This window comes from Sinocyclocheilus anshuiensis, unplaced genomic scaffold (genome assembly GCF_001515605.1).
Source record: "Sinocyclocheilus anshuiensis isolate Anshui unplaced genomic scaffold, SAMN03320099.WGS_v1.1 scaffold999, whole genome shotgun sequence".
Taxonomy (NCBI): Eukaryota; Metazoa; Chordata; class Actinopteri; order Cypriniformes; family Cyprinidae; genus Sinocyclocheilus; species Sinocyclocheilus anshuiensis.
The window spans coordinates 1,193,283-1,217,426 of NW_015544197.1; the positions used below are offsets into that span (position 1 = coordinate 1,193,283).

Below are 24,144 nucleotides of genomic sequence, written 5' to 3' on the forward strand. Positions count from 1 at the left end.
AAATCTACACTAGTCATCTCTGATAGATACAAGCTGTCAACTGTAGTCCTATTGTTTCTCATGAGACTGTCATAGGGCTGTGCTGGAGGCTCTTTGGCTGGTGGAGAGGGGCTCATTCTTATGCAAACAGGCTATGGATGCTACTACTGGAGAGAATTTAGTGCTCTAAGGTAATTCTAGAGCTATAAAGATGATTCCCTCCAAAAGCAAGCGAGAACTGTGTATCTGGAGGTTCCATGTTTCAGTGCAAAGTCATTTACTGGGTCTCACAATTCTATCCATTATATTTTTCCCCTTTATCATGTCATCAAATACTGAAATCATTAAAGTTTTCAAATTATATTAAATAAATAAATGTAGTTTATAGATCATTTATTTTGTTTTAATTATAAGCGTGCTTTATTATTTAATTAAAAATAAGTCAATTAAATGGCTGACCTGAGATAAATCCTTAAATAACTAATATTTTATATATATAAAAAATATTAGATAACTAATATTGTGAGGTGTTAGAGCCCATTTCATTGCGTATCACACTTGCACAGATTAATAGGTTTTTAATTCGTTTGATTCACATTTTACTTGTTTTAAAATTGAAACATTTAAGTAAAATAAAATCACTTCATGCATTAAAAAAAAACACTTATTTGCCTAAATAATAGGTAAAAAACTAAATGATGCAAATAGATGCAATAATGAAAAACAATAGCATTTAAATAGTTGCACTGGAAATCATCTAGGTCTAGTGCTTCGCAACTCCTTAGAGTTAAATCTTAAAGGAAGAGCCAGAACACGGGCAACACCTTCCCAAAAGTAGGGTGTGGTATTGGACTCAGGTATTGGACAGGTAATTTCTCAGGACCTCCCTCTTCGTCGCTGGTATATATGGCAATCCCATTGAATTCCTATAGAGACTTTAAGCCTGTCCCGTTCACCTCTGTAGCCCACATCACACTTTAAGGGCATAAAAGAAAAACAAGGGGTAAGAATCCTGGAGCCTGTGGAGCAAACAGCGGCTGCACTGCTCAACCTCAGCGCCAATATGTTGTACCTGGAGACCAATCCTCCCACATCATACAGTGAGGTAAGGCCCTTGCGCTACCACTGCCCATCTGGAGATTGAGTTGGTCCCAATACTAAATTCTGGGTTCTCAGGGAACCCTCTGGAGTGACTGGCAAGACTGGCATCAAAAGTAGGCCTTGTAAAGGCTTTGGGATATATATTGTGTACCGTCTTTTTTTTCCACCTCTCACGGGGTTAACCAAAAACATTTGAGGGGATGCTGTTACTTCTGTTACTTATGAAAATGTTGTGATTTGTGGTCCTAGTCTGACACTTTGCATTTGAATCTATGTGGGTTTTTTTTTTTACTTAATTATTGGTTTTGATTTCTTTGTGTAATTCTTTGTGCACATTCACTATCTTTTGTTTATATTGACACTTTAGAAATTGAAATGTTTGCATTTATTAAGTCATTGGTTTGAACTGTGATAATGGATTTTATAATGGTGTGTGGGAGGGAAAAATCGGACGTCAGTCTATACAGATGAAAATCAACGTGTATTGCTTTAATGGTTTGCCTAGCTGCTGTTTTGTCTACGGTGTACTGCTCTTGGGTTGAGTCAAAGTATTTGGCAAATAATGGATTTGTCTGGGACGGTGAGACTGATAATCTTGTTTGTATAGAACAATGGGCTGCGATTGGGCAGTTTGCTTTGAGAAAGTACTAATGGAGTCTACTTTTACTTAAGCTTAATATCACTCATTGAATGTTTACCTTTGTTTACAAACTGTTGCAGCAGGTTTTTTGTGTATATGAATACTTTTTTCTTTAGCTTAATATGTGCAGTTGCACTAAAGCCTTTCTTTAACTTAATTTGTGCAATTGCACTTAAGTCATTTCAAGTCATTGCATTGCTATATCAGGAAAGGAAAAAAAAAACTATACTTTAAGCCCATTTAATTGAGTGAGGTGACAAAAGGATCATGATTTCACAGCTAAGCTTGATTTTCGTGTCAGGTTGCTAATGTGTTTTCGAATTGTCATGGATCATAGTTATCAAATCTCTGGGTGTATTTTGTTGAACTGCAGCAACGTGCTAGCACTGATATACGAAAAGCACATTTAATCATTCCCCCAAAATGATTACACAGATTTTTGACAATGAAAATACAGTTTTGACTTTTTTTTTTTAAATAGTGTATTTTTTTAATTAAATAAAAAATCTTCCGTTGAATGAGTTGTCAAATTTTTCATAAAGCAAAACTTTCAGTATAATGTATAATTTAAGTATAATGCAACTTAAGTTTATAACTTGAGCGTTTTAAGCCATCTAAGATAGTGGCCGGATCTGTGTTTGTTGTCTAAAAGCTCCCCCATTCCTTCCTGACAGGTGGTAGTTCAGACTGTGATTTCAGTGCTGCCATTCTCTTGCACAAAGCTGTTGTCAACACAACACTGTTAGCTCAGAGACAAACCTGTTGGTAGAAACACGGTCCGGTCTTCTACCCCCCTCCTTGTGTTTTTAAAGCTGGCTTTAGGTAACCAATCCACTGCCCACACAGCTTTGATTTAATGCATTTAAACACTCTGTTTCTCACTCTCTTTAATCATGGTAGGGGTTACAGGTCCGTAGACATGCATGTTTTGTGTTGTAAGTGGAGACATGCAAAGAATTTGAGAAATAATATGGTACTGTTAATGTTGATTTACCACAAATGTTTTAAATGATGGTTCAAATACATAAAATTTGATCATTTCTTGCATCTTAAGTTTTAGTTTAGTTTAGCTTAAGTGTTTTTTTTTTGTTTTGTTTTTTGTTTTTTTGGTGAGGTTTTTACTTTTAGTTTTAGCTTAAGCTTTGGTTTTGCTCTTTGACAGCAGGTTGTCCCGTAAGATGTGTCCATCTTTCTCGCAACGAAAGGGCTTCAGGTTAAACTCCCGCTCGTCTGAGTGATAGATTGCGGAGCCGCTTTGAAGAATGTGTGCATCAAAGTGATCCTGAGAAGTCTAGGAATTGTAATTGTTTTAACTGTGGTAGATACAGATACAATCATCTGCTCTGCCCAGCCCACTGGGTACGAAGTGAGAAGAAAATAATAGCACTCCCCCCCACCCCAATTTAGTGCTTAATGCTTTCCACCCCTGTGGTCACTCATCAAGGCCTCACAGATGTTCTCAACACCCATCCCGGGTTACAAACTGCCCAGGTCACTGGAACACACCCAGGAATGCCAGCCATTTCACCCCCCTCAGCTCCTGCCACTGCTCTTGAGTTAGGAGCACTCATTTTGCTCTCAAACTCTAGACTTAAGTAGTTGTTAGAAATTAGTGGTTTTGGCCATTAGAAATCATCTTGTGCAATCATGAAAAAAAACAGATAGCATTTTAGGCTGAAAATCAACTGTAATGCTGGCGCTGCTGACATCTGTGAACAGCACATTGTTAGAATGCATTGTTAAAAGATGCAACTGAGATGCTTCATTTTACCCTGGAATTCATTGGAGACTGTCAGTGCAGAGCCAAAATTGAAATCTTAATAAATCATTTATTATTTTGCTCTAATATTTTCTAAGAAACATTTAACTTTAAGATTGCCTTTATTTTAGAAACGGCCATATGTATATTTGACATGAGTAGCAATGAAGAGGGTTTTGCTTGTAAGCAAAACAGATTTGTATATGCTCTATATATTATGGTATATTATAGTATTATGTTTATGCATTTGGCAGACGTTTTTATCTGAAGCAACTTACGTTGCATTTATCAGTTCATGTAATCCCTCTGAATCAAACCCATGAACTTGGTGTTGTTGGTGCTAGATGCTCTACTTTTTGAGCTTGTTACTTATATTATAGTATAGTATAGTAATGTATTGTATTGTATTGTATTGTATTATAATATTGTTATATTATAATGATATAATATTGTTATATTATAGATTTATGGTTCTACTTAAGCATCCCAGAGGCTCACTTTCCAAAGACATGCTGGTATTTTTAAGAGCAGCTAAAGCAGTTGTTGCATAGTTGTTGCATTGTGGAGGAATAGTATTTGACAAAAGGGTGTTAGAGGAAATCACAATATGATCAAAAAGGTGGACTAAATGATAAGTTGTTGTACTGGATGTTTTTTTGGTTTTGTTTGTTTTGTCTACAGAAACGTGAATAATGCTTAAGTATTGCTTTGTATTTAGCACAGTTGGTAAACTTCCCCTCACTTTATTATCAGTGCAACCTTCACCATTGAGTAGCTCTAATGAGTCTCAGAAATTAGGAAATTTCACAGATGTGTCTTGTATGTTAAAATAAATCACAAAGTGCAATTGCATATGATAATTTACTCATTTTAGAATTTTTGTAAACATCTGAATATTTTACTACTACGATACATGAGACCAGCTCCTGGGGTTATCCTATACATCAATAGGCAAAGATGTTATTTCAGTACATTACTTTATATACTTTACAATCTCTACTCTATATATATATATTTTTTTTTTTATAGCTGCATTACTTTTTACCTCTGCATTTTTTACAGTTTACAGGCATGTGCAGATTGTTCTTCTGGTTAGTTTAAGTAAGTTTAAAATGTCTGTGAGAGCCCAACTTTAATTGTAATTACAAACAAAGGCTAATGTACTGCTAATGGCTTTAAGTAGACTGAGCACTGCCCTACACCTCCATAGTAGGATCAGACACACAGACTGACTTGCATGGCCTTACTGTCTCTAAAAGATTCCATTATGTCCTAATTGCTTCATTGTAAAGGATGTGTGTGCTTAAGAAGCACTGTTGAGGCTGGAGGGTACAGCTCTTGTGTTTGGGTTCTTTTTGTGTGGGTATGCACGTCTGCTCTTACAATACGCTTCTTTTCATATACCAATAGACCTGGTCTATTGTTTCTTCAGATAGGCTCTTAAAAGCCTGAGACTCATTGTTTCCAGGAGGCTGAGCAGACTCGTGGCACACAAGCACACACACACACAATGACCCCTGTCTGTACATCGCAAATGGCCCCTATTTTCTTATTTCCTACAGCACTTAGAGAGAGGTATGCTGTGGTCAGTGATTTGACTCACTCTCAGGTGTGTATGTGTATAAAATACATAACTATCTAAAAAACCTATTTAAATAATCTATATTTAATCTTTTAAGACTTAAAAAAAAAAAAATTTTCAACCATTTTAAGGAAAAAATGAATAAATGATTTTACAGTATGCATTAGTCATGTTTATAGTATATTTTGCCCCACTGGTGATTCACCCGAGCCACCTGCAGCACCGGGAGAATTTTATGTGAAGGATTGAAAGAGAAAGAGACAGGAAAAGAGAGAGAAAGAGGAATAAGCGTGCAAACTGGACAGCTGTCTCCATCTATGCCTGAAATAAACAAGGGACTCAGTTGAGATTAATGATGGTCTAAAAAGCCATGCAACCATGGCACCTCATCCAGGAATGTGGCGTGTATAAATGGAAAGGAATGGACTAGAAGAGTGGGGCTGGAAAAGGCTGGCTTACCTCCAGAACATTTTTCCTTCTCTCAAATGACAGTCATTTTAATTCCTCTCTGCGCCTTCACTAGAACAAGGCAACAGGAGCCGTGTGAACTGTGTATTGCCCATTTACTGCCGACCCCCTTGCTGTACCCACCTTCCTTTTGTTATTACTGCATCTTCCCACTTCATTTAGAGTCTTCCTTCATTCCTGTGGACCTCACCAACAACCTAGAGCAATTAAGGTGGGCTAAAGACTTAATTGGTCCTAAATGTGATGGTTGTTTACATTGTAAACAACTGCAGTTTCACACCTAGAATAAAAATGACTGGGATAAAGAATGTCATAAATGACACTTCAAATGAACTCAGAATTAGCTACTTCTAAATTTTAAGACCCCATTAGTCCCTGTTAGATGTTAGGCTACTTTAAATTTCTTGGATCACCACATACTGAATCATGGCTTGGATTTATTTCCAATACTTTAGTTAATTTTGTTTTAGATAAATCTTTTGGCCTGTGACAGCATAACTGAAAATTTACAAGCTGTAAATTATTCCTTTTTACATGATGCATCACTATTCTTGTGGTAATCCTTCTCTTCTGTCACGGTTGACATATCGGTGGCTGTAATCGGACATTTACTGCCTTTCTGTACTCAAGTACACAGACGTGGCTATTTGATGAACAGTTTGATAAAGAGCATAACCTCTTAAGTCATAATTCTCTCTGACTTGAACATACTGTACAAAGACTTATTTAAGTCTACCAAGCACTGGCTGTTATGCACATCATCTGTTTCTCTAAGCCCACCATTACATCATAGCCTGATGTATTAACATGAAAAGAAGCTGTATTGTGGCAACAACTCATTAATGTTTTGATGAATATTGTGTCTTTGTTTGTATGACACTTCTAATACCGTAAACACTTGAAAAGATTTTATACTGATAAAAATACTCTCTGTTTTTCCTCTAGCCACAGTATACAAGCCTGGGGCTTCTCAACAGCATGGATCAAAATGGTGGCTCCACCTCCACCAGCCCCTACAACAACGAGCATGCTCAGAACAACGTAACGGCACCATCACCCTACGCCCAGCCCAGTTCCACCTTCGAAGCCCTGTCTCCATCACCTGCCATCCCATCCAACACAGACTATGCTGGCACACACACCTTTGATGTGTCCTTTCAACAGTCCAGCACAGCCAAATCAGCCACCTGGACGGTAAGACAGTGTCTGTATATGTGCGACACATATGACTTTTATATAACTTTTTACATTATTATATATTAAATATTGCTAGTAAACTACAAACAAACCTCTCTCTCTCCCCCCCCATACAAAAAATATTCAGGTAACTATTCATGGGGTAAGGTATTGGGGCCAAACCAATACAGGAGCATAGAGAGGAGAGCATATTGTCCCTTCAGTCTATATTGGGGTTAAGTGTCTGGCTTTAGGGCAACAACCAAATATTTCCTAGTGGAGAAATTGGACCTCCTGCCCTCTGGTCACAAATCACTCATAACAATTCATCCCATTTATACATGGCATTTGTCTGTGAATTGAGTGTTTTGTTGTATTATGACAATGCATTGTGGTTCTACGTTACAAAAAGCAGTTGATTTCTGCTGTCAAGGGTTCTTCCAGGAGGATAACGTTTTTATACCTGTCTGATCTCAGCTTTAGGCACTTCTGTGATCTATATGAAAGTTTCCAGTTACAAAACTCCACCTGACCAAGAAAAAAAAGCAGGCTTAGGTTTAAACTAGCCTGGTTATTGCACAATAGACTACTGTTTTAGGGTTTATTGTCTTTTTTGACTATTTGCACAAACTTAGTTGGAATAGTTGCAACCATATGCTAAAAAAAATCTTTAAAAAATGTAATCAATAAAATGTATTAACTGATTAATACTAGTAGGCAGTAACTAAATAGTTTTGAAAATTAAATAAAAAATGTTGGAAATGATAAAAGACGAAAAGAAAATTGTATCCGAAAACAGCCATGACTGACCCCTACTGGTGAGTTGCTTTTTCATAAACCGCTATGTCAACATAGCGGAAACAATGCGCATCAGTGAGCATTACAATAGCTGTGTCACTGTCACTTAGTTTTGCATAGATAGGTGTCACCTCTTGATAATCAAACCGACTAAACCTGCTAAGCTAGTTGTAGTAGCCCGGGAACAAGGAGTCTGGTGTCTGTCAACCAAAAAGTGGCTTTCTATTGGACAGCGCACCGTAGCGGTTGCTAGCTAGTTATAGCTACTTAAGGTCTTCAATCATATCTTCACACCATTTCCTCATTTTTCGCAGTGTTAGCAATAACAACAATGACAGTTATATAATTTTGCGCTAAATGTGATACATTTTATTTCTGTCCAGGCTAACTTGAGAGCTTCAGTGGAAGTTATTTAATCACAGACATTAAATGAGATAAATATCTATGATTATTTTAGGCTAATTGATCCCAGCCATTATAAACCAATGTCTCATTAATCTTGAATTTGGCAGATTGTGGTCTTGAAAAACCAGTGAGTCAGTTGCGATGATGCTGTCTCACATCTTTAAGTAAACAAGTTGAGCAGAGATTGGTTTGCGAGTTGCTCATTGCTCATTGGCTACAGTGCAGTGTGGGATTGTGACATTTACCCTATTCCCACAGCAGCCCTTGTCATCCTCGCTCCTTGACTTCACCAATACAGCAGAAGTTGTCAGACACCTCACCGTACTTAGAGCAGACTTCTGGGTGTGAGAAAGACACCACACCCTTGGTTGTCTCATTTAAGATGTGCCTACTCATTCATATTTCCCTTTCTCACAGTGCATAGAACGTTGTTGAGAATATCTCTTCCTTTAATTTAATAGCAATTTAGCCAAACGAAAGGCAGTTTTGTGGCTCACATTTAATGTAACCCACACTTGTTCTTCACACACAGCTCAATCTATCCTGCATATAGCTTCAATGACACACACACCCACACACATTTCCTGGCATTGCATCCTACCGCTCCTGATTTACGGGAAAGCTTTTGCAATCCTGCTTTTTTGTTGATGTCAATGATAAGACACATCATACATGAACTTTTTTTGTTCGTTTTCAATTTTCAGAGGAAACCCATCCCCTCTATCATTTTCTTTTCACTTTTTTTTTGGCTCGGTGTTTGTTTTATTTGATGTTCTTTTAGAGCAGAGCCTCCATTTGCATTTTCCTGTCAACCTATCAACAGTGCATCCAACGATACGGCACAGTTTTGTTTGCCTACTGGTTCACCTGTATGTATAGAACGCCGTGACCGAAGGAATGCGACCACTGGAGTTGTTGTCTCAAGAAGTGAGCTGGGGATTAGTAGAGTGGGTCAGTAATACTCGTGTAAATACTCCATGCCTTCCTCCTGAACCCTGCAGTGCTGAAGGGGCTGTTCCCTGCTGAGTGAGTAAAGCTTGTCGACTGCGTCTCTCATAATGCCGCAGGACAAGGAGATGAGAACAAGGATAGAAGTTGGGGGAGGACAGAAGTGCTCAAAGAGACGAGTGTTCCAGCGAAAGGTGGCAAGATACGACTTGTCCATGGAACATCTGCAGGCCCGTCCCACGCCTCGTGAGATGGAGCTGAGACTTGTTTGTGTCAACGAGCCTGTCGAGACTTGTCTGACATTGCCACATAAAGCCCTAAAACCTAAGCAAGTAGAGGAAGAAGAAAGAAAAGGAGGGAGAGGTTAATTTACAAAAAAAAAAAAATCTGGAGTTGAAAAGATATTTATGATAAGGAAATGATTTCTAAGAATGGCGTATCTGGAAAAGCCCACTTCACTGACAGGTTCTGTTTGGAGATCTGTTGTTCTTGTTGTTTTGTGTCTTTGAACAATGAAAGATTACCTGTGCTTTTAGACCATGCAAGAGGTAGAGCTGGACTGAGTCAAAGAGAAGATCAGTCTTTCAGCACCAGTATAGCCGCCACGTCTGCTTTAGCTCACTTGCACTATCATAATCTTTGTCTTCTCGTGCAGTCAAGATGGCATAGTGCTACCTGAAAAGGTCCAGCATGTACTTATTAGACGTGACCTTAAATCCCACCTTTTGTGCAACACCTTCAGAGTGTAATTGAATGAGAAGAGAAATGCAAATACCTTCATTTTCATCAAAAGAATAAATAAAGGTAGCTGTAAGGAAAGAATTTGGCAGCACTCAGGGCGACCATTGAGCAAAATGAGGGGAAATCCAGCATAATTACACCAAAGCTTGTCACACGTTTTCTGGGAAAGATCACATTTCCAAAGCATATAATTTAATCACAGGGCATTAACTAGTGCCAGGAAGCATGGGGGCATTTGTTTACATCACTAGAGAAAGTATGAATCTGATGAGGGTTGGTTGCATGATGATTTCCTTCCAAATGCATTACAAACATCACGAGTTATCAATGTCTGAAATCCAATTGCATTTAAATCTTAATATTTATCTTTTGCTTCATCCTTTCATGCATATTTTCCACTTTGGAATCAAATGATGTATATATGCATAAACACCATGCAAAGTTTTCAGGCATGACGAGCAACATCATGGCTGTTGATTCGCTATTCAAAACCATAGCTGCATACATTTTGCTCAAACTAAGTTATGCAAACATGCACCACAGAAACCCATTTATTGCCCCTGTGTTCCACTGTAAAGAGCATGCAATCATGAGTTATTAGCTGCTTAGCCCTCAACATTTCTAGCAAGAAATATTAAGCAAAGATAATGAGCAATGCCCTGTGAAATTTGCTTTTGAACAGAATTGCATTTTCCTGTTTATGATTACGTTTTGCACCCTACACTCAAATCCTATTTTATTTCAAATGCTTCACTTTCCAAACTCAGCAAAAGGTATTTTTATCATTGCGCCAAAGAGGGGAAAAAGGCATTTTATTTATTTCCCAATGAAACAGGTTTTGGGAGAAGCAACAGGCGTGATGGTACATGTCAGGTATGAGGTGGGACAAGACCAGAGGCGCCAGAGCGTTGGGCTAACCCGCCCTGCCATGCTGAGACATGAATACAGCCTTAGCCAGCAGCCCTGCTCTGTTCAAACACACACACACTGCAGCTGCAAACTTGTCACAACACGAACAACACTGTATGTGTGTGCGTTTGTTGTCGGTGTGACTGCGGTTTTACTGTGTGTGTCTTGAAGAAACCGGTTTACACTGCCGTTCAAAAGTTTGGGATCAGTAAGATTTTTAATGTTGTTGTTTTTTTTTTTTAAGAAGCTTTTTATGCTCATCAAGGGTGCATTTATTTGATCAAAAATACAGGGGAAAAAAACTAATATTGTGTATTGTGACATATTAATGCAATAGTGTAATGCAATAATGGCTTTCTATTTTAATTTCCTGTGATGCAAAGCTGAATTTTCATATTAACTTATATCAATAAACACATTAAATTATTTATTATTAGTTCATGCATTAATTAAATAGACAAATGCATTAATGCATTAACTAATAGACAAATTAAACATTATTGTAAAATATCACTGAGTTGTTCTCATCCTAGACTGTCACTCTCTCAAATCTCCTTTTTCTGTTCAAAGAGTTACTTTAAACTTGTGTGTGTGTGTGTGTGTGGTAATTCACATTGTAGCCCATGACTAGAACATAATTACATGTTAACACCACCGTGCCCCTCCCTGTAAAACAGCTAATGCATCCAATTCATCAGATCACTCTATGGCCCCACCCTTCATATGTGTGTGTGTGTGTGTGTGTGTGTGTGTGTGTGTGTGGTTTAAGATGTTACAAAATATGTAAGAACGGTGTTTGTTGTCAGTATGTCAAGCTTCTGTCATTTATATCGGTCTCTGGCTTTTTTGCTGGGCCTCTGTGTGACTGACCCTTTGGCATTTGTTTGTACAACTCTCTCTTTGGTCCTAGAGATTTTTCGTATCCTCTTCTCTCTCTCTCTCACTCACCTCATTTAACTGAATCACAAGGAGCGTACAGAGGCATATCAGGTTGGGAGCAGAGGGGCAATTACAGTTATTCATCTTTCTTTTTTTATAGAACACCTTTCAAAAAAGCGTTCAGTTCACACACAAAACGCCTTCATCATCCACCGGTGAAAGCACCCAGGCACTAAATTAGTCAGAGCTAAAATGAGTCAAGTCAGTTCTGAGAGTGCAGGTGATGAGTGTAGAAGCTTCATGCTGTTGATACTCTGAAGAAGACATCATGAGCAAGTGATATGATAGGACAGGAGCCAAACATATGGACTATTCAAATCTATTTTCAGTGTAGCTGACAAAATGTGAACAAAAAAGGCTCAATTTGTTAACATTAGTTAATGCATTAGTCATAAACTAACAATTATTTTTTATATTATATTAATTAATGATATTTGTATAGCAATTTATTAATCAGTTAATTTCTAATGTTATTTTTAAAATGTTAACATTAAACAATTTATAACTTTAAATATAATAAAATATTTTAATGTAAATGTGAAGTTAATGTTTAACATGTAAAATGTATTCTTATATGCACAAATTAACATTATGCTAGATTATTAAATGCTGTAAAATTGTAGTTCATAACTCTATAATACAATTGAACCATATGGTAAAGCTTTGGTAAAGATTGTTTGGTTTTGTTCTTTCAGTTTGTTCTACCAATTCCTTCAGGAAATGCCCAGGATTTGTGTGTGTTTGTTCTTGTCAAGATTGTGTAATACTCTGAAAGCTCACAAGCAGGTGTTGGGACGGGCTCCTCTCATTGGAACACTTCATATCAAAAGTTAATAGAGATGGAATTTAATGTTGCATTGTTCTTCAAAATAGCCCCTGGCAACATTCACAGCAGTTTTTTTTTTCTTTCTTCTTCACCTTTTCAAATGAACTTGACAGGAAAGCTTTCTTCACAGTTATTTTCCATGTACTTGATACACTGCTTTCAGTGCAAGAATTCATTTAAAATCTGCAAAGAAAAGTATGGTCTGTGGTATTTTTCTTGAAAAAGAAGTGATGTGCAACCAGCCATTATCTACAATACAAAATCTGTGGCATACCATTAGTTTTTGCAACATTGGTTGCTGATTTGCAGTTGTCACAATGTTGGCGGTCATGCTTTGTGAGACTGTTTAATCATGTAGATCGTTCTTTTTGACCTATTGTGTGTGGTTAGACAGAATCTTAAACACCTGATGATGCTGTAAGTATGAGTAACATGAGTTATGAGTGTTAACCTGTGGTGATGAGGATGGTTTAAGCGCACAGTGTGATGCAATTGATTTTTGTGGTCAGTGACACCCTGAACATCAAGCTGTCATCAGTGATGAAGAGGATGTTGGGAAACGCAGTTGAGACTACCTCATACAATTTGTATTTAATAATGATATGTACGGTAAATTTTCATTTACATGTTACACATTGAGAAACTATATTCTTGAAACTCCAGCAAACTTCAAAAATGTTCAATGATGAGAACCACTGATTTAAATTAAATTAGACATTTGTTTTGCTCGTTTTATGAATGAGGCCTATTACAGGTATTCAAGGGCAAGTCTAATCTTTTCATTGTTCAACACTAGAGATATCATCACATCAGGGCAATAGTTTTTACTGTGATTTCTGTGTCAACATGGTCCTGACGTCTTCATGCTTCAGGTGATTTGGAAAGCACATTTCAGTGTGTGTCCTTAATCACAGGTATATCTTAACCCGTGACATCTGTAGGGTAGAACCAGAAGTCCCGCCGCCTAAAGCCAGCTGCTCTTCCCTTTAAAGACTGTTATATGGCACTTATTCCACTAAAGCATTGGCAAACTGCAGCTGTTTTATCTCTGCGTTGCCTGTGTTTGTGAGAAAGGCTTCTTTTCTTTGTTTAGATAAAGAAATGACCTTTAATGGATGTTTAGTAGTTTATAGCAACTGCTATTGAATTGTATTTTTTTAATTTTAGTTAAAGGGGTCATATGATGCTATTTTAAAGATCAGTACATAGAAGATAGATATGTGGGGGCGTGTTAGAACGAGCCGTTTTAGGTAGGCGTGGCTGACTCTTAACTTTTATAAAGAATATCTCTTTGGATTTGAGACTCTAGTCTTTGCAACTTTACAGATCTTCTTTATGCACCAAGAGCTTGTAACACTTCAAAGAGAAAGGAAAAATTGAAATCGCATCATATGACCCCTTTAATAATTAAAAAGTATTTTTTTTTACATTAAGAACATTTTACAAAAACACTCAAAGCAAAAACATTTTAGTAATATGGATTAAAATGTGCTTATACTGTTAAAAAAAGAGTGCAGTTATATTACAGATTTTGTTTTATAGCAGTTACTAACCAAACCCTCTTTTCTTTAGTACTCAACAGATTTGAAGAAGCTGTACTGTCAGATTGCCAAAACATGTCCCATTCAAATCAAGGTCCTTACCAACCCACCCCAGGGTGCAGTCATACGGGCCATGCCTGTCTATAAGAAAGCTGAGCATGTTACCGAGGTGGTCAAACGATGCCCGAACCATGAACTGAGCAGAGAGTTCAATGACGGTATGTCACTTCACTAAATTTGTAGCTTAGAAATGTGATTAAACAAGTTTTTAATCTTCGGCTTGGTGATATAATCTACTGAATTGTGTGTTTAATAGGCCAAATAGCCCCGCCCAGTCACCTGATTAGGGTTGAGGGGAACAGTCATGCGCAGTACATGGAGGATTCCATTACTGGGCGTCAGAGTGTGCTGGTGCCTTATGAGCCCCCTCAGGTGAACACTCACACTCAAACACGCACACATGCAATTTCAGAGAAACCTGGCTGTCCCTACATCCACCGCACACCTGAAATCATTCCCAACAGATGTTAATTTAACATAACAGCTCTAGAGAAATGAACAACGGTGAGTATTGGATGACACGACTGTTCCCTATTAACAGGTGGGCACAGAGTTCACAACCATCCTGTACAATTTCATGTGTAACTCCAGCTGTGTTGGAGGAATGAACAGACGTCCTATCGTCATAATCGTCACTTTGGAAACCAGAGAGTAAGACCATTTTAAACACTGGATTGTATTGAATAAAATATCTCTTATAGGAAATATAGAAATATGTATTAATTGCTTGATCGGTTTCTCCAGTGGCCAGGTTTTGGGCCGACGGTGTTTTGAGGCTCGTATCTGTGCATGCCCTGGACGTGACCGCAAAGCTGACGAGGACAGCATCCGCAAACAGCATGTCAGCGATGGCACAAAGAGCAGTGAGGGTACGAAACGCCGTAAGTAGTGCTGGGGGCTGGTGACTGGGCTTCATCTAACACAAACACATTTGCATCGCATGTTTCTTATTCCTAGTTAGTTCTTACCTCCATATATACTGCATGCCCTCTTGTACAAAAACACACACTGCATCTTTTCCACCTGTTCTGTGCTTTAGCTCTGCGTCTTGTGCTTTAAGATTTTCTATTACAGCTGTTTCACTTCCTCTATCTCCGTCTTCCACAGCTTTCCGTCAGGCCTCTCACCTCTCCCAGCTAAACTCCATCAAGAAGCGAAGATCCACCGATGAGGAAGTGTTTTGTCTGCCTGTGAGTATCTCAAATTTGTCTGCAGTATCCCAGCATCAGATTTGTAGTTGTTGATGTGAAATAGAATACTGATTTCATAGACTTAGGGGCCGTTTAGACAGGATGCTTTTTTTTTTTTTTTTTTTTTTTAATTTAAAGACATTGTAAGCATTCACTAGGTGGATGTCTTTGAAAATCCACTTTTAAAGCTGTGAAACCTGAATTGTCTTTCATTCTGTTGCTCTTTATTTAATTTTACAAACAAGAATGATTTCTGTGTGAACAGTCCCTTACTTGATAAGGAAGTGTTCATTTCTATGAAACCTTGCTTATATTATGCATTGTTAATATTCGTACAATATAATCCGCTAAAAAATGCATGTTCAAATCTAATTGTAATAATGTATTATTAATAACTGTTATTCATAATTACAATCATCAAAGAAAAGTATAAGTCATAATTTGTTAACTTTAGTTAATGCATTAGGTGTACTAACAAATTAACAATGAAAAATATTTTACAGCATTTATTAATCTAGGTTAACGTTACTTTTTTACATACTTTTACATATACTATATTACAGATTTCAAATTGTATTTGAAAAGTAGTGTATTACAAATCAACATTAATTTGAATTAATGAATTAATTATGAATACCTTTACGACACATTAAGAATACTTTTACATTTATATTTATATGTAGGCTTTATAGAAAGCGTTGCAGAAATATTTGATACTGAAAAGATAATACAAAGATAGAACTTCACAGATATTCATTCTTAGGCGTCTGGCATCCATGGCTTACCCCTTCTCTCTCCTTCTCTGTGCTTCAGATTAAAGGCCGTGAAATCTATGAGATTTTGGTGAAAATCAAAGAGTCTTTGGAACTTATGCAGTTCCTCCCTCAACAGACTATTGAGTCATACAGACAGCAGCAGCACAACCTACTGCAGAAACAGTGAGTACCTTATACATGCAGGAAAATTCCCCAATAAAAATGGGGTGATTCTACCTCATTTGAAAATTATTAAAAAAAAAAAAATGGAGAATTGTTCTTCATCTCTTCATTTTTATAATGTGACTAGCCACAGCCAAACTGCAGGCACATAATACACTGTGTTAGCAAGGTCCACCCACAGATTGATATTTGTGTGTCAGTTTTTTAATAATTTGATCAACTTTATTGCTTGGTTTTAACACCGCATTTGATTGTGATTGCTCATTGACTGACTGTGCACTGAATTTATCATTTAAGTATTTGGTTTGTTTGTTCAGCCATTAATTTCCGCCCCATCTGAGAGTTTCTAGAGTGCTAACACTGGAACTTAACGTGGCAGTTTAATTCTCTTACACTGATGATAGAATCTTGGATACATCATGAAAGTATGAGTTTGGATTGCATCTTGCATGAGATTTGTGTTGTGCATCATCGATGCTGTTAAAAGATTAGCCCTTAAATGAACCCTGCTGGTTTTGATCGACATTAATTCACATGGTAATAATAATAACTGTTTTACATCCTGCTTGGCTTCTTATTAAGGGTGTACCTTGCTGAGATGGTGCTCTGATTTAGAGCACCATCCCCATTTTATGACATTCAGATTACCACAGAAAAGTCAAACAAGTTTAAACTCTGCCTACAAATTGTTATTGGTCTTCATGGTAAATGCAAATTTAGCTGTTTCATGGAAAATGCAAGTTTAGTCTGCTCTCAGCCTTTAGCAAAGTTTTTACAGAAATACATTGTATCTGCTGTAATAGTGCTCAACAGAGGGGGAGAGACCTGTAAATTATGCTTTAAATAAGCATTGTCGCCCTTCAGTTATGAATGTTTTTGTCAGCTTGTCTCATTAAGGATCAACTGGTTTCTGACTATATATATATATATGTTGGAATGTAGAACATACAATGGGATTTGGATGTCAATGCTTTTCTTCCTGTAAATTTCCTTAAGACTGCATAAACCATCCACACCCAACTGAGCTGTTCAGTCATGGCGTCAGTTTGTAGGTCAAATGGATTCACCATGGAAGTTCTAATGGGTTTTAGAATAGCCTGTTTTTCAATTATTGAGTAAATTAAGGATTTTGGTTACGTAATCACCCATATTTTGGCAATTGTAGTCATTATGTTAGCAATTGTTGTAGAACAAAATGTGAAAGACGTTTAATATTATTAACCACAGGCCACGTCATACTTTTAAATCAAAAATCACTATTCTAAAAACCCATAGATGTTCCCAAGGGTACCCAAGGCTCCCATGCTAATTCTCTACTGGGTTTTAGGACTATAAACTGCTCAAATAGTTCAAAGTGCTCTGTTTAGTGTGAGAACAGGTAGAGAGACTGTTGATTTTAGGGCTCATCTGACCTTCTCATGCTTTGGTCTGAGCTAAATGACTAGGTAAGAATGACCAGGTAGCCATTATCTTTAAAACTGTCCCATTGTAGGACAAAGACAGAATGCACATGCTGTGAAATCTGCATCCTTTGACTCTCCAAAACTATCATTTGAGCATAGCATGTTAGCACATTAAAGAGCCCCATCCTTGTTCTGATTTTTGGTAGATAGGTTATTTAACATTTCCAAGCACAAATGTAGTTTTCAGCATTGTCTGCATGCTGTTGCTTCTCTCTTTCATTCATAAATCTGTTTTTCAACTATACTTTTTCCTTCCTTTTCAATAAAGCTCCTTCTGCCTTAGATTCTATGGGTTGGGTGTTTTATTTTTATTGATTTTCCCTTGTACTTTCTCACTCTTTCCACAGTTCAAACACTGAACTTACTTAGTTGCTGCCACCTAGTGGAGAGATTGTGCACATGCTAAACGATGAAAATCATATCCTATTTAGTTTTGAGATGTTTCATCATAGTTTGAGAGTTTTTATAGTTGACACATTTTCATTCACATTTTTAAATCTCATAATCTAATTTAATTCAAATGAATGAGGCCTGAAAGATTTGAATATGCATAATTTTACAACATTTATTTTAGGCAAATACAATTCCAGTTTGATTTACCCATCATCACCTGTTTATCACTGTGGTCTCTCTCTTTCTATTATTTCATGATACAGTCTAATATCTTTTAATATTGCCATGTTCTATTTTTCTTGACATTTTGTTATTCCTCCACCTCTCTTTCTCTCTTCTCTCCTCACATCTGCCTGCATTTCCTGTCTTTCTATTTCTCACTGTCTATCTTATACAGCCTGTTAAGGGCCCGTTTGCGCTCTGAGCTTCTGGACCCAATAGGTGAGCAGAAGAGGCGCTTCAGTGCTTCCTGAAATTACGAATCACATTCCTCCTCCCTCAGAGCATCCCTCGCTCATCTCTCTCCGTCTCTTCTTCATCTCATCCTCTACCCCTCAAAGGGGCTCCCTGTGCTTCTCCAAACTGTCACTTGTGGTAACTCCTAGACTTTTTTTCTATGCCACAAATAGGTTGAGCACAGGATTTGGTTTCTACCACCTGAACACCTCGATTTAAATGATTGAAACGATTTAGTGAGCTCTCTAGTGAAGTCATTTTAAATATTTTTTGGAAAGTTCATTGCATGATTTTGTCCCTCCAAAGTGTATTATCTAAACTATGGCACTCATTTATCGATTGAAATGATCCATTTGTGTGCTAAATCTGCTTACAGTCACCTTACACTCAGATTTAGCTGCATTAGTATTCTTGTTCAATAATCTGAAGTGTCAAAAGTTTCTTAAAACATTTCATTGTGTCCATACTTTTTTAATGTTACTTAAAGGGCCCTTGTGACTGAGGCGGCTTGTTTCCTCAGCATTTATTATGTTTGTTGGCCTGATATGCTGGTATTGCACAGAAACCCATTGCACATAAACAGTATAGCAACTTCTCAGCTGACCACCTTATTTCTCTCTTCCTCTCTCTTCTTTCCAGCTGTTTTTCTTCTTTCTGTCCAAATAATCCTGAATGTCGAAACTGACCAGGAACCAAGCACACATCTTTTTTTTTTTTTTTTTTTTTTTTTTATGGGACTCATTTTTTTTCTTTAAGATCTTGATGATGTTAATCTTAAATAGCTTTTTGTTTTTGCCTCTGTCTTCATTTTATTATTGGAGCTGGACTCGTTGAGTTTTCTATAAATATGGGGGGATAGGACTTTATTGATGACAGAATTTTGATAATGCTGGTCATGTTTTGTAAAGTGCACTGCTGGGCAGTAAATTGTGTGTTTTGTCTTGATTATTTGTTCATTTTCTTAAAGATGTATTTTCTGCTATGTACATGGCAGTTAAAGGGGTCATATGATCATTATTTTGTGATAATGTTTATTTTGTGTATTTGGTGTAACAGAATATGTTGACATGCTTTAATGTTCAAAAAACACATTATTTTTCAAATACTGTACATGTTGTGCCTCTCTCAAACGCGTCGTTTTCAACAAAGCCCCCTCCTTTGACACTCCAAAGAGAAAGGAAAACTTGAAATCGCATCATATGACACCTTTAAGAGAAAAGGAAATGAATACTATAGTGTTGACAGATTCTTTTGTTGTTTCATATGAAATTAATGGTGGTTGTATTCTCAATGGCTCTTGCACTTTTGTCAGTTACTACTATTCAATAAATGACTTCTCTGCTTTTGTGTTCCTATCCCTACTCTTCCTCTTTGTTCTCTTTTCTTCTTTATTTTTCGACTCCTCTTTTTACTTGAATTGTCAGGGGCTTTCAGTTAGAGCATTTCAAAATATCAATGAACTGAAACACCTAGTATTTTTATTATATGTAAATGTCAAGTTCAGAATCATTTAAAGGGGTAGTTCATAAAAAAAAGAACGTTCTGCCATTTACTCACTCTCATGTCATTCCATTTTTTTTTTCGATTAAATGAAACTATACAGGTTTGTAACATGAGGGTAAATAAATGGTGGCGTTTTCTGTGTGTATGTGAACAACAAATGTAAATTTTTCGTTTGTTATTTATACTTAAAGTACTACACAAGTATATGGATTTATTTTCCTCTCAATGTGACTTTTAACCCATATGCATGTTCATTCCACTTTGTTGAGAATTACAGAACAGCACAGACATGTTCTGTGTAGCTCCAAAGTTTAGGCCTTCCACAAAATGTACAAAACTCTAATGGAAAGCATTTAATCATGACAAGTCTGACATTTTCTGTAATATCCATATGTAAGCCTGTGCAACGAGACTTGGCTTCAGTAATACAGAACCTGTATCATTGTCTCTCCCTCAGGAACTCTCTACCACCCCAGCCTGCCTTTGGTTCCAGCTCACCCACCCTCGGCAAGAACAAACTGCCATCCGTCAGTCAGCTCATCAACCCCCAACAACACAACACACTCACCCCATCCAGCATGACTGGAGGACTAACTGACAGTAAGGGCTCTATAAAATCATCAATAATTCCATAACTACATATTAATAGTCTATCTACAAATGTCTCAGTGTATGTTAGGACTAACAAAAGATCGTATAAACAATATAAAGTGATTTCTGATCTAAATTTTGCATGAAGAAAGTGTCTCAGAACCCTTAGAATCTCAGAGTCCCTAGTGAAGAAGATCCTGTCTGGGCTTGAGAAACACTCAGTTCTCAATGTCAATCTGACAAAGAGTTTCCTTTTAAAATTGAACTAGATCTTTGTGGGACAGTCTGCCTTCCCTTTGGCACTGTCAAAATGTACTTACACATGACAAATATGCATTCTCACATTTCACATAGCAGGCCAAAGGTTTCATATGTTCTGAAATTACCTAATCCATATTTAGAGCCCTCCGGTTTTTGTTATTTAAGTCAATTTCAGTCAAAGACTTGACAGTTTATGTAGTGTGTGTATAATATATAATATATAGGCTATAAGAAATGTGGGCATGTTGGGGACATAGAAAATATTGCATGGTTTTATTTTATTGGTAACACTTTACAATAAGGTTAAACATTAGTTAATGCATTTGTTATCATGAACAAACAATGAATAATACATTGTAATTTTACATATATTGGTTACATATATAGATTTTTTACATGTTTTTGAAATTAATTTCTTATTCCGACTAATGCTGCCTGTATTTGACAAATACTGTAAAATTTATAATTTTACTTGTGCACACCTCCGTAATATTGTGAGATTACAATTTAAAACTCAATTTAAAACTTTGGGAAAATCTTACCCCAAACTTTTGAATGATAGCGCATAATGGTTTACCCAAAAATATTAAGCTGCTACTGTTTTCAACATTGATAAATGTTACTTGAGCACCAAATCATCATATTACAATAATTTCTGAAAAAAAAAAATCTTACACTGAGAACTGGGCTAATGGCTGCTAAAATTCAGCTTTGCTATCACAGAATGAATTCACATTTTATAATATATTCAAATAGAAAGCAGCTTTTACTGTATTTTTGATCAAATAAATGCAGCCTTGGTAAGCATTAGACTTCCAAAATAAAAAAAATAAAAAAATCTTAACGATTCCAAACTTTTGTCCGGCAGTGTATATTCTTCATTGTTTTCTCATGTTTCTTCATTATAGTTTATGTAGAAATTACTATGAACAAGTATTATGCTGTAAATGTTTATTTTATTAGTTCCTGATACCTAATGCATTACCATTGAACCTTATTGTAAAGTGTTACTGTTCTATTTCCCTTTTTTGAGGTTTATTACAGTCTCAACACTTTCCCCTCCCTTCAGTGACCCCTCCCATGATGGGTGGCCCAGTTCCCATGAACACGGACATGAGTGCCCTGAGCCCCACCAACCCCCTGCAGCCTCAGTTACAAATGGTGCCCTCCTCTCACTGCACACCTCCGCCACCCTACCCCATGGATAACAGCATTTCCAGGTACACAAATACACTTACAGTAAGTTTCTCTGAAACAGCATGCAGGTGAAAGTGTAATATCGTAATCATGTAATGTAATCATGTGTTAAAGCTAAATATCTGTCAATTGCAGCTTCCTGTTGAGACTGGGCTGCTCAGCCTGTTTGGACTATTTCACAGCCCAAGGATTGACCAATATCTACCAGATTGAGAACTACAATTTAGAGGTGAGGAATTTGCCTTTCTCCTTAATGTTTTTCGTATCAGTTCATACTTGGAAAAACTATTTCGCAGGTAGGTTTAAATCTGAACAGATTTTGAGAGATTTAGCATCTTGCTCAGCAGTGGATCCTCTGCAGTGAATGGGTGCTGTTCAAACTGCTGATAAAAACATCACAATAATCCACAAAATGACTCGATTAACATCTTATGAATGGAAAAGCTGTGCGTTTGTAATAAATCCATCCAGACATTTTTAACTTCAAACCTCTATCCATAATATTGCTTTCGCCAGTGGAAAAAAAAATCTCTCCTGAATCGGGGGTAGAAATATGCATAGATCATGCACTGTCTAAAACGATCAAAAATGGTTCTAAAACAATATGTTGGTTTGTTTTGGAAGGTCAACAGGGGATAGATGTTTTCATGAAGAATTTTTATGGATTGACGGTTTAAATTTCAAGCGTCTTAATGGACTTTTTTCTTACAAACAAGCAGCTTTTCACTTCACAAGACATTAATTCATCAACTGGCGTTGTGTGGATTGTTTATGTATTATTCACTGCGGAGGATCCATGTCAAAATATAGGATCTGGCTTGTCTTGAGAGATCAGAGCAGTGGCTACTGTATTCATGAGCTCTGTGGTATATCTATCCACAGGACTTGTCCAGGCTGAAGATTCCCCCAGAATTCCAGCACATCATCTGGAAAGGAATCATGGAGTACCGGCAGACCATGGAGTTTTCTCCACCTCCCCACATCTTGCGCACCTCTAGCGGGACATCCACTGTCAGCGTGGGCTCCACTGAAGCCCGAGGCGAACGTGTGATCGATGCAGTGCGTTTCACTCTCCGTCAGACCATTTCATTTCCTCCACGAGACGACTGGACCGATTTCTCTTTTGACCTGGCTCCAGATTCTCGCCGCAACAAGCAACAGCGTATCAAGGAGGAGGGAGAATGAACACAGTGCATCACAGTTCACAATGATATACGTACATACAATATCAACCGTGCACATTTACTGTACATAAACACTCACACGCTCTGTTTTATATTAACACACTTGGTGTTGGTCCAGATCGTTTCAGTTTTCCTCTGCAAGTGATGATTTAAAAAAAACTGTGAGCCTCAGTCTAGTTCACTTAAACTTAAATGGGCAGATAAAATGCACTTAAAAGTCCTTTATGGTTTCATTTTTCTTCTGGTGGATTTAGCTCTGGTTGTCATTTCAAGCCCCTTAATTGAATGCAAACAGCAGTAGCTGAGGGGAAATGGTGCTTTGCTAAATTGTCATTTTTACTGTTTCTTGAGACAAAGCACTTAAGAAATGCTGACATGTTCTTACTACTCGCAAAATACACTGAACTTTTGGGGTTTCTTTTTTTGTTACATGGCCAAAGGTATATTTCTGTTTTTTTCGTTCCCCCCCTCCGCTCCCCTCCCAGCAGGAGCTTTAGTGTTAATTGTATTCTTTGTTTTGACGATCATTCCTTGCAGGTGAACAATGTCATTTTAAAAATGTTGACATTTGTCAGCTTTGATTGTATTTCAAATCGAAATCGCACATGGTTCTTTTCTTTATTCTCGCAGAAAGTGTTATTCATCAGTTTTCATTTGTGGTGTAAGACTGATGATGTCATGTAGCCTTTATGTACTACTGTAAACCCTTCTTTGTTTCTTTTATTTGTGTTGCAAACACTCTTGGTACTATTGAATTGCAGTGTGTACGTATTGAATTGCTTCTGACAGATAATGCATAGGCATGCTGTTTACTGGCCTCTAAAAGTATAAAAGTGTTTTACATTGGTACATTGGCCAATGTGTTTGTATATTGCCAATGTAATGTGGCTTCAGTATTTTTTCTTTTAAACAAATTTCCAATTCTCTTGATACTTGTTTGCCTTTTGTGGCAATATTGTACAGATTTGTTTTTATTACGCTTTCATGTGACAACCAAGTAAACAATTCTTTATGAAACTATTAAGGAACTATTGTAAATATGTTGCAATGTACTTATTTTGATATAAACAAAATAAAACAAATATCATTTAACATT

At 37.1% G+C, this 24,144-nt stretch overlaps 1 protein-coding gene across 7 annotated transcripts; it reads left to right on the top strand.

Annotated features, from left to right (window-relative positions):
* Positions 1 to 906: 906 nt before the first annotated feature.
* Positions 907 to 24,140, top strand: LOC107696778 (tumor protein 63-like). 7 transcript variants are annotated; one of them, XM_016497274.1, is made up of 12 exons: positions 907 to 1,084; positions 6,475 to 6,723; positions 13,844 to 14,030; positions 14,129 to 14,244; positions 14,414 to 14,523; positions 14,617 to 14,753; positions 14,980 to 15,062; positions 15,876 to 16,000; positions 20,273 to 20,415; positions 21,701 to 21,887; positions 22,000 to 22,093; positions 22,747 to 24,140. In XM_016497274.1, exons 1-12 carry the CDS (start codon positions 1,043 to 1,045, stop codon positions 23,047 to 23,049), a joined length of 1,776 nt encoding a protein of 591 aa, XP_016352760.1. In that variant the 5' UTR covers positions 907 to 1,042; the 3' UTR covers positions 23,050 to 24,140. The 7 variants fall into 7 exon arrangements, with proteins under 7 accessions (XP_016352760.1, XP_016352762.1, XP_016352761.1 ...); XM_016497276.1 differs by having other exon boundaries at positions 21,737 to 21,887; XM_016497275.1 differs by having other exon boundaries at positions 14,617 to 14,741.
* Positions 24,141 to 24,144: the final 4 nt, after the last annotated feature.